The sequence below is a fragment of the Liolophura sinensis genome, chromosome 9 (assembly GCF_032854445.1).
Source record: "Liolophura sinensis isolate JHLJ2023 chromosome 9, CUHK_Ljap_v2, whole genome shotgun sequence".
Lineage (NCBI taxonomy): Eukaryota > Metazoa > Mollusca > Polyplacophora > Chitonida > Chitonidae > Liolophura > Liolophura sinensis.
In genome coordinates this window covers 280,386-291,858 of record NC_088303.1, presented here as the reverse complement: position 1 = coordinate 291,858, position 11,473 = coordinate 280,386, and the positions used below count along the sequence as shown (strand labels likewise).

Genomic DNA, 11,473 nt, shown 5'->3' with positions numbered 1-11,473 from the left:
TCTTATAGGTAGAAAATTCTGTGTCAGTTTGGCTTAAACAACAATAAAATAAATAAATAAATGTCAGCATTAAATAAATAGGAGGAATATATAGACACCAATAGACATTATGCCAAATAAGAAAAACAAATACAAGAAACTGTTTAAATGTCCATATACGAAATATTTTTGAGTTATTAGATGTATTTTGGAACTGTAAAATGTATTTTGGAGTTATAAGATGTATTTCAGAGCGGTTTTAGTTATTTACTTACTACCATTTATGGCATGTGTAAGTGGCATCTGTAAGTATTCCAACTTAAATATATAGATGATGTTAGGCCTACACTTTTACTGAGTTTTCGACTTGATTTAAGTTTTTGTTGTCTATGTTATTTGTTGTACTTCAGAGGCCCTTGGCCGTGTACATAAAATCGTACCGGAGCTACCGACAACAGAGGATGTGGAAGGTGCTTCAAGGGCTGTGATTCGTGTGCAGAGAACTTACGAACTGAGCGTTCGGCAATTACGAAACATGTCAATGGATAGTCTCTCATCTTCAGATTGTTTCCAGTTGGCTGAGACAGCATTTCGCCATGGTTACTCAAACACTGCCGCTGAGTGGCTGGCAGAAGCCTTATATTTAAAGGATCCAAGTCCCAAGCTGGCGAAATCTCGCGAGGAAATGGTTAACCAATTGCTTAAGTCCGCGAAGACACGGGTAAGAAGATATTCCATAGATCATCGTAATGAAACGATGATAACTGTAGTCCAATTTATATTCAATATATAAACGGTGCCAAGATGGTGAACAACCAGACAAAATTCCACAATAATTCCCCTTAACACAGTAACGCGTTGTAAAATGGTGATTGGTTAGCCTATAAAACTCTCATTATCCACAGAATGACCATATACTGAGTTAAAGGGGATTGGTTTCCTGCCACCAGTATGCTGGCATCGTATAGAAATGAAATGTTTTTGAGTATACGGCGTAGAACACGAATCAAATGAAATAAATAAGTAAATAACGAAGCCATATGGGAGATTTTGGGCAAAGAAGGATCAGTTTTTCTGTATTTATAGCTCAAATTATTGCCTTTCATTAAACATCAGACTATCTGTAATATATAGAGTGTTAAAAGGAGGCAATTACTATACGTTCCACTTTATAAATATTAGTAACTTTGTCACCAATTTTGAACGGTAACGCGTTCACAGATGAGGCTGAAATTTTATGTAAGGGGAATCATTTGGGCTATTCTAAAATAAGAGCAAAATTCGGTTTCATTTACGCTGATCGATTTTTTGTCCAAAATCTCCGATATAGCCTCTTCATAATTTACTCAGTTGGTTAGCGTGCTAGCGCATCGTAATGACCCAGGAGCCTCTCACCAATGCTGTCGCTTTGAAATCATGTCCAGCTTATGCTGGCTTCCTCTCCGACCGCACATGGGAAGGTCTGCAGTAGCTTGCGGATGGTCATGGATTTCCCTTGGGCTCTGCCCCATTTTCTCCCACCATAATACTTGTCGCCGTCGCATAAGTGAAGTATTTTTCAGTACGGCGTAAAACACCAATCAAATAAATAAATAATTCTTTATAATTCATATTCAGTTTAGTTGCATTAGTTTGACGCCAGCATGCATTTGTGAATCCGACCTTCGCTGGCATAGGCCTTTATAACATGCTCACACAAGGAAGCATCAGATTTGAACTTGTTGTCTACCTCATTTCGAAAATATAAATTAGACAGTTTTCTTTTCAGTTCAAAGGTTTACAATGCGGACATACAGAAGGCAGCAACACACATGACATCTGTGAGTTTATATTTGTTCGAGTTTAACAATTACAGCAAGTAGCACATAGTTATTTTATCTCACATATATACACATGTATAAATATTCAGTTAGATCGTATACAAGAGCATGTAGCAAATAAAAGAGATACAAAGAGAGGATTGTTGTCATAAACTTGGCTAATCATGATTCATTCCATGTATGTGGTTAGATTTGCAAGAAGTGGAACTGCTTGTCTCTTTTTTCTTCTTTTCCAAGGTCACAATAGCAGCAAAGACGGACATGGACAGGATGTGGACAGCACAGAGCCTGACGGACATGGACAGAGTGTGGACAACACAGAGCCTGACGGACATGGACAGGATGTGGAGAGCACAGAGCCTGACGGACATCGACAGGATGTGGACAGCACAGAGCCTGACGGACATGGGCAGCATGTGGACAGCACAGAGCCTGACGGGCAACGACAGGATGTGGACAACACAGAGCCTGGCGGGCATCGACAGGATGTGGACAGCACAGAGCCTGACGGACATGGACAGCATGTGGACAGCAAAGAGCCTGACGGGCATCGACAGGATGTGGATAGCACAGCGCATGTCGGCTGCGCATCGCTAGAGGGAGACGCGTTGAGGGAGGAGGAGATATTCACCCGGCTATGTCGGGGAGACATTAGTGTGCATCAGGTATGAATGTAAACAAGGAAACAAGGGTCTAAGAACTGGGTTCACACAATTGTAAATTGCCATATTTTCACCTGAGTCGCTGTAGAAAGCTATATATACCTATGTTAGTGGAAACAAAACAGTAGTTAAGTGACAGACGGTGAATGACCTAAGGTTTTCCACGTGACGAAGCAGCAACTTCGCCAGATTCTCACGGGTCACGTGACTAAGCACCAGCTTTGTCAGGTTCCCACGGGTCTATTGATCTTAGCCTATGTGCGGATGTGTCTTAAAGTTTGTGTGAAAATTGGTATAATGAACATGTACCATCGCAATCTGGACGTTTCAGTGCTAGAAGAAATACTTTGACTTTTATTTGTTTTTATGTATAAAAAATGAAGTTTACAATCCCACACCAACTCGCGCAACGAGCAAGAAAAACACGATTAACCGAAGGTGTTGCTGGGAGGTGATATTCGTCTTTTCGTTGGTTAGCCAGTCAAATAGATTGTTCGATAACTGTAAATACGGAAGTATTTCTGAATATAGAAGTATCGTCCGGAAGTCTAAAACTTGGGGCAATAAGATTGGGCAAAAATAGGATATCAGCTGAGATATGTCGGTCTAGTACTAAATATTCACATTTCAGAAAATCATTACAAATTGGTAATTACTGGTCCTACGCGGAGCCAGTTTTCCACGAGCATCGAACACAATATTCAGTTATAATTGTATTTTGAAAAGTACACAGACGAAATCCTATTTGTTCTGTTTTCATTCAAAGCGAATACTTCTCCCAGGTTTTACAGGATGATACGACCATGGCCCTCTTGTCCCTTCAGTACAGTATTTTATGCATTAGCCTCTTGCTGTTGTCGCCATGTATATTTTCATGGTACTAAGTGACTGTCCCGCGCACCAGTTTACCCCGTGACCGGCATTTGAGGATACATTAAGCGTTAAACACCATTAAAAATCAATGGATAAGAGCGCACACACGAATGGAATATTTTTGGACCGGTTTTTCGCACACATGTGGTGATAGCATTTTGCTAGCGAAATAAATGAATATACCTTAATACTTGAATATTCGAAGTTCCTATTTACGTTTTTTTACCCTCTTATGTGCGTTTTCAAAAGAAATAATTGAATGTTTTACGTCATATGTTTACTAAGGTTGAAACGTGTTTTGGTTTCCCAGACTGGAGACAGCGTCAGAACGTGTGCGTATAAGAGGTCGAAAGCGTCCTACCATGGCTGGAAACAGGAAGTTCTCTCCGGAGATCCCTACATTGTCTTATTTCATAATGTAATAAGTGAAGAAGAAGGGCAACATTTGATGGATTTGTCCAAGAATCTGGTGAGGATGAGTGTTTGGCAACTAACGTAACTTATGGTATCTTTGTTGCTCATCTGAAACTAAAACCATCTTAAGTTTGCTGAAGAAAATGTATACAGATATAGCTGATACTAAATGTGAAAATGTCAACACTCGATGAAAATATCTGATATATTTATTTGATTGCTGTTGAACAAGAATTGTTCCTTGTATGATGTTGGCCAGGATTATACGTAGAGAAAACCCGAGTGCCTTGCGTGAACCATCCCTAATTGTTAGTTACGTAACAAAACTGACTGAAAGTCGCGGCAGCAGCGAAAGATGTATCTGAACGTCCGACATCATTAGCCAAGGGTGTCATAGTCGGAGCCAGACAGCCCTTTAACAGTCAGAGCCACTGAACATCCAACATCATTAGCCAAGGTGTCATAGTCGGAGCCAGACAGCCCTTTAACAGTCAGAGCCACTGAACATCCAACATCATTAGCCAAGGGTATCATAGTCGGAGCCAGACAGCCCTTTATCAGTCAGAGCCACTGAACATCCAACATCATTAGCCAAGGTGTCATAGTCGGAGCCAGACAGCCCTTTAACAGTCAGAGCCACTGAACATCCAACATCATTAGCCAAGGGTGTCATAGTCGGAGCCAGACAGCCCTTTAACAGTCAGAGCCAGCATTTTGGCCGCTTGGGGAAGTCGGAATGCCGGGAATAGACCATTTGGCATTATGTATTTCACGACAAGGTTATTATTCTAATGCTATGTTATTTTTGCGCATTGTTACAGTTGGAGCGATCTGCCGTGGGTCAGCCTGACAACGGTGTAATCGTGGAAGCCAGGATCAGTAAAGTGTAAGCTAGATTCTTAGCTTAAGTGTACGCTAAATGTTTGAACAGATTACATACCGTTACTTGACGTTAGAAGATTACATACCGTTACTTGATGTTTGAACAGATTACATACCGTTACTTGACGTTAGAAGATTACATACCGTTACTTGATGTTTGAACAGATTACATACCGTTACTTGACGTTTGAACAGATTACATACCGTTACTTGACGTTTGAACAGATTATATACCGTTACTTGATGTCAGAGGATTACATGCCGTTACTTGATGATAGAACAGATTATATACCGTTACTTGATGTTTGAATGGATTACATACCGTTACTTGATGCTTGAACAGATTACATACCGTTACTTGACGTTTGAACAGATTGCATACCGTTACTTGATGATAGAACAGATTACATGTCGTTACTTGATGTTTGAACAGATTACATACCGCTACTTGATGTTTGAACAGATTACATACCGTTACTTGATGTTTGAACAGATTACATACCGTTACTTGATGTTTGAACAGATTACATACCGTTACTTGACGTTTGAACAGATTACATACCGTTACTAGATGTTTGAACAGATTACATACCGTTACTTGACGTTTGAACAGATTACATACCGTTACTTGATGTTAGAAGATTACATGCCGTTACTTGATGTTTAAATAAATTATATGCCGTTATTTGATGTTTGAACAGATTACATACCGTTACTTGATGTTTGAACAGATTACATACCATTACTTGATGATAGAACAGATTACATACCGTTACTTGACGTTTGAACAGATTACATACCGTTACTTGATGTTAGAAGATTACATACCGTTACTTGATGTTAGAAGATTACATGCCTTTACTTGATGTTTAAATAAATTATATGCCCTTATTTGATGTTTGAACAGATTACATACCGTTACTTGATGTTTGAACAGATTACATGCCGTTACTTGACGTTTGAACAGATTACATACCGTTACTTGATGTTTGAAGATTACATGTCGTTACTTGATGTTAGAAGATTACATGCCGTTACTTGATATTTGAACAGATTACATACCGTTACTTGATGTTTGAACAGATTACATACCATTACTTGATGTTAGAAGACTACATACCATTACTTGATGTTTGAACAGATTACATGTCGTTACTTGATGTTAGATTATATACCATTACTCGATGTTTGACCAGATTACATACCGTTACTAGAATTTGATTGGTATTTTACGCCGTACTCAAGAATATTTCACTTATACGACGGCGACCAGCATTATGGTGGGAGGAAACGGGGCATTTCGATGAAAGAAGATTGATTTATACCCAGACGATAAATTGGCGTCACCAAATTTTTTCCTGTTTTGTACACATAATTATTAATTAATCGATTCTTAAGTCATGTCTAGTTCATAAAGAATCCCAGATGGAAATCGTGGAATAAATATTCCATGTTTTCTTCCTGTATGCAAGGTCCAAATGATCCAGTTTATGCCTTTTCCCCGATTCTCATTTGTAAATAGGCCTACAAACATTTTGGAACTTTTCATTTCTTTACAATGTAACTATTATTGCAGTTACCGTTTGTTAATTTTGTTTTTTTTTAATTAACGAGTGCTATGCAAATTGCTTAGCAAATCGTTAGATTTTATACCACATCATTTTGTTTATTATTTTTTAACTGCAGTACTTGGTTGTGGGATAACCATACAAGTATTATCAACAAACTAAGCAGGAGGGTGGAGGACATAACCGATCTGTGCACGTTGTTTAGAGAAAAAGGCGCATGCGCAGAGCCCTTCCAGGTCAGTAGCTTGAAGGATGGATGGAGAGTTTTTCCGGCCTAAAGTAATCCCAGCCCTACAAAATAATCTGTGTGGTTTGTAATTCATTCCTGTCTTTATGATGAGGAATTGTGGAAACACGGGTAGCTTATAGTACGTAATCATGTATTACAACAAAACAATCGCCAATTGGATAGACATGGAAAGTGTTTTATTGACCTATGGCGCTATCAAATTACGGTAAAGATTATTATTGCGGACTGGACCCTAGTCGCCATTTTGTCGGGAACTGAAGCCTAACCTTTGAAGATAGGAGAGGATTGTTACGCCTTGTTGCCACAGTGGTTGTCAAATGAATGCTGTTTCCAGTTGTGACATTCTCTCGCCATTGTTGTAGTTTAATGCGGACAAGTCTGTAATCAAAGCAGTTAGATGTTAGATGTTCCTCTATTGCTCCAAGAGGAATGTCATCACCGAGTGATTATTGTGGCCGGGTGAATGTCATGGTCGGGTGAATGTCGTAACCGAGTGAATGTCGGGGTCGGGTGAATGTCGTGGTCGGGTGAATGTCGTTGCCGCATGAATGTCGTGGCCGCGTATCAAAGGATATTTTGGATATTATTTTTTTTCTCGTTTAGGTTTTAAATTACGGCATTGGGGGGCAGTACCACAGCCATTTTGATTTCTATCAAGTAAGTTTGTAAGAATCATAAATGACCGAAATAAAACTATATAGATATAGTATTATAGATAAGGTTAACCTCATTCGATGCATTGTTCAATAAGGAGCAATACATTGTTCAGAGGAACAGTACACAGTTGAGAGCAGCAATATATTGTTCAGAGGAGCAGTACTCCGCTCAGAGGAACACAGCACTGTTCACAAGAGCAGTACCTTGTACAGAGGAGCAGTACTCTGTTCAGAGGAACTCTACATTGTTCACAGGAGGGGTACATTGTTCCGAAGAGCAGTGCCTCGTTCAGAGGAGCAGTACCTTGTTGAGAGGAGCAGTACATTGTTCCGAGGAGCAGTACAAATCTAGCCTGTGTCCTATGTCCGAAAATTTAATGTCTGTTATAATATACAGGACTTACAGCGTTTCCAATTGTTATATTGGTTGTGAAGTTAATAGAAATATGCTCTTGTTGATTTTTGTAGGACAGAGAGATGGTAAAGAAGACGCCTTCATTTGTCCGGGACAGCGGGGATAGGCTAGCCACCTTGATGTTTTACGTGAGAACCAGTATACACCCTTCTTCGGTTCCTCATACGATGTATCATGCTTAGATTTGCACCATTACACCATAACCGTCATGTGACCTTGACACTTCCTTGCTGGTCTCTCAGTGTAAAAACAAGTATAAGCCAAGTACCAGTTAGCCAGTCAGTGAGTCATATTGTTACAGGTGGTCGTGTATGGTATCTTCAACATGGCGTTCCAGTGTTGCAGCATTATCAATATGTTGGCAGTGAAAACGGTTAAATAGAAACTTCTTAGCTATCCAGCGATTGAGAGCCCTTCGAATAATTTACCAGCAAAAAGAAACATGGGCCGATGTGGTGGGACGATGGTACACAGCGACGAAATGATAGAGCGAAATTAACAATGGTACGATGATAATCGCTTCATGCCATATTACGATCTCCTCGTATCATCAAGCATCACGTCGTACCTTGGCTTCATGTTTTTGTTCCATAGCTTGATAACACCGTCACGCCATACTACTTCCAAATGATGGAAGGAAGACGGTCCCAAGCGGTTTCCCTTAACGCCTATGGTATAGTGGAAAGGGTTTCTTTAGTCTGTTCTAAGCCACAATCATCACGTCAAGTTTACTAAAACGCATGGTTTATCTTCTTATACCTGGTTGTATTTCATCAACACAAAGCTAAACATGAACAAAAATCAACATTTTGGTGAAATTTTTACAACGATGGATCGACAGAAGTCTTTTTAAATTACACCGAAATTGGACATATGGAAAATTAAACATCGCTCTTCAAATAACTACGAGAAAATTACCACTTATGCAGTAAGAATATGATATTAACGCTTTCCTTCTTTTAAATTTCCAGCTAAGTGAGGTGTTCGCCGGTGGCGCCACGGTGTTTCCAGAAGTTGGCGTTAGGATAGCACCTGTGAAGGTGAGAGGAGCGAAAACGTAGATTTTATCAGGACTACATCTCCAAAACAGTACTCACCCAAAATGGGCCGTTTCCATACCGATAGAAATATGGTAGCCTTTTAGTTGTTATCTATGGCATGATGAATGGGCCAGTATTATAAATAGATAAGTACAATACATTTGTTTTGACTGACACTAATACTTTTCACAATGGAATAGGAATCAGCATTTGTTCACAATTTCTGCCCTAACACGATTTTCTTGCATTTGACTTGCCTGTTTGCATCAGGAAACAGTAACACTTGTACAACCTCTGTCCTGACTCACAAAGGTTTACCTGAATCATGGAATAGGAACATGTGGTACAATATCTGTCTTGACACGGGCTTTTTTGTTTTAATCAGGGAGCTGCAGCATTTTGGTATAACTTTAAAGAGGGACGGGCTGATTTGAGGACTAAACATGGCGGCTGTCCAGTCCTCCGAGGAGAAAAGTGGGGTAAGTTAAATAGTGTTTGAATTATGCTCCCCGTAGACGTCTATGATATTCCCAGTTTAAGCTTAACAGATAACGAGTCAAACAAGCCCATAGCTCTCCTGTGATTAAGCTGATTCAATACACTAGACAACTACTTTTAAACTTTTCCAAGCTGCATAATATTCTCCTTTGTGGCTTTTTCAGTAGCCAACAAGTGGATTCATGAAATCGCCAAGGCGTCATTAAGATAAAGTTATTTCTCATTTCTGGCTAACCACAAAATATTACACTGCTGATAGCCCAGCATGTAGTGCTGACAGCCTGAAAGTACCACTGACAGCCGACACTGGGGTAAGGATACACCACTGGCAGCCGACATACAGTGCTGACAGTCTGGATATACCACTGACAGCCGACATGTACTACTGACAATCTGGATATACCACTGACAGCCAACATACAGTGCTGACGGCCTAGATATACCACTGACAGCCGACATATGCTGCCTGGATATATATCTGACAGTAGAGATGTAGTGCTGACAGCCTGGATGTACCACTGACAGACGACATGTAATGCTGATAGATTGGATATACCTCTGGCAGTCGACGTGCAGTGGTGACTGCCTGGATATACCACTGGCAGCCGACATATGGTACTGCATTGGCGCCTGGATGTACCACTAACAGCCGACATAAGGTGGTGATAGCTTGGATATACCACTGACAGCTGACATGTGGTGTTGACAGGCTGGATATACCACTGACAGCCGACATGTAGTGCTGACAGCCTTGATCTACCACTGACAGTCGACATGTAGTGCTGACAGCCTGGTTATACTAATGACAGACGACATGCAGTGTTGATGGCCTTGATATTATAATACATATACTGCATTGGCGCCTGGATATACCACCGACAGTCGACAAGTGGTGCTGACAGCCTGGATATACCTCTGACAGCCGACATGTTGTACTGAAAATCTGAGTATACTAATGACAGCCTGATATGTGCTGACAACTTGGATATACCTCTGACAGCCGACATGTAGTAGTGATAGCCTAGACATACCACTAACAGTAGATATGTAGTACTGCATGGTTGCCTGGATGTACCACTGACAGCCGACATTCAGCGCTGACAGCCTTGATATTCCACCGACAGCCCACATATAGTACTGCATTGGCGCCTTGATATACCACTGACAGTCGACATGTGGTGCTGATAGCTTGGAAGTAGAATTGACATCCAACAAATAATGTGTACAGCCTAGATGTACTTATTGAGATGCAGAAATTGGGCTTAAAGTCTGGGCGTACTGGTGACAGCCCAAAAGCAGTGCTCTCAACGTTGAACTACAGGTGACAGTTAACACGTGAATGTACGAGTGAAAGTCAAGAAATACTGCGGACAGATCGGATGTACGAGTGAGAGTCGAGAAGATAGTGCACACAAACTGGATGTGCCAGTGGCAGTCTGAAAGAGTTCTGACAATGTGGATACACTAGTAAGAGTCCAGAAATAATGCTCACAACCTGGATGTGCGAGTGATTGTCTAGAAATAACGCTGACAACCTGCATGTATGAGTGGGAGTCCAGAAATAATGCTCACAACATGGATGTACGAGTGAGTCCAGAAAAAATTCTCACAACCTGGATGTACGAGTGGGAGTCCAGAAATAATGCTGACACCTCGATGTACGAGTGGGGAGTCCAGAAATAATGCTCACAACCTGGTTGTACGAGTGGGAGTCCAGAAATAATGCTGACAACATGGATGTACGAGTGAGTCCAGAAATAATGCTGACAACCTGGATGTACGAGTGAGTCCAGAAAAAATTCTCACAACCTGGATGTACGAGTGGGAGTCCAGAAATAATGCTGACACATGGATGTACGAGTGAGTCCAGAAAAAATTCTCACACCTGGATGTACGAGTGGGGAGTCCAGAAATAATGCTGACAACATGGATGTACGAGTGAGTCAGAAAAATTTCTCGCAACCTGGATGTACGAGTGGGAGTCCAGAAATAATGCTGACAACCTCGATGTACGAGTGAGTCCAGAAATAATGCTGACAACATGGATGTACGAGTGAGTCCAGAAAAAATTCTCACAACCTGGATGTACGAGTGGGAGTCCAGAAATAATGCTGACAACATGGATTGTACTAATGAAAGTCCAGGAATAGTGAGGATAATCTACATGTACTAGTGAGAGTTAACAAATATCGCGACAACCTAGATGCAGCAGTGACAATCACAGAAATAATGCTGATAGCTTGGATATAGTAGTGACCAATAACAGAAATAATTCTGACAACATGATGTACCATTGGCAGTCCAGCCATAGCGCTGACAACCTGGATATACCAGTGACAATCACAGAATCAGAGCTATTGTGAGCTCAGAGGTAGTGCTCCCTGCCAAGCTTTACTTTTGGCAGCTCCGAGGTAGC

At 40.8% G+C, this 11,473-nt stretch overlaps 1 protein-coding gene across 1 annotated transcript; it reads left to right on the top strand.

Moving 5' to 3' along the window:
* The first annotated feature begins 514 nt into the window (after positions 1-514).
* LOC135474958 (prolyl 4-hydroxylase subunit alpha-1-like) lies at positions 515-9,633 on the top strand. The gene is made up of 11 exons (XM_064754662.1): positions 515-700; positions 1,748-1,799; positions 2,037-2,464; positions 3,645-3,803; positions 4,570-4,634; positions 6,317-6,434; positions 7,052-7,105; positions 7,573-7,647; positions 8,491-8,559; positions 8,945-9,038; positions 9,222-9,633. Exons 1-11 carry the CDS (start codon positions 515-517, stop codon positions 9,266-9,268), a joined length of 1,347 nt encoding a protein of 448 aa, XP_064610732.1. The 3' UTR covers positions 9,269-9,633.
* The last annotated feature ends 1,840 nt before the right edge of the window (positions 9,634-11,473 follow it).

Bases quoted from the DNA above. Each gene is read 5' to 3' on its own strand.
- LOC135474958 (XM_064754662.1), top strand. From the start codon at position 515: ATGTCAATGGATAGTCTCTCATCTTCAGATTGTTTCCAGTTGGCTGAG. The intron at 701-1,747 runs GTAAGAAGATAT...TTTTCTTTTCAG, and splicing joins TTAAGTCCGCGAAGACACGG to TTCAAAGGTTTACAATGCGG. The intron at 1,800-2,036 runs GTGAGTTTATAT...TTCTTTTCCAAG, and splicing joins CAGCAACACACATGACATCT to GTCACAATAGCAGCAAAGAC.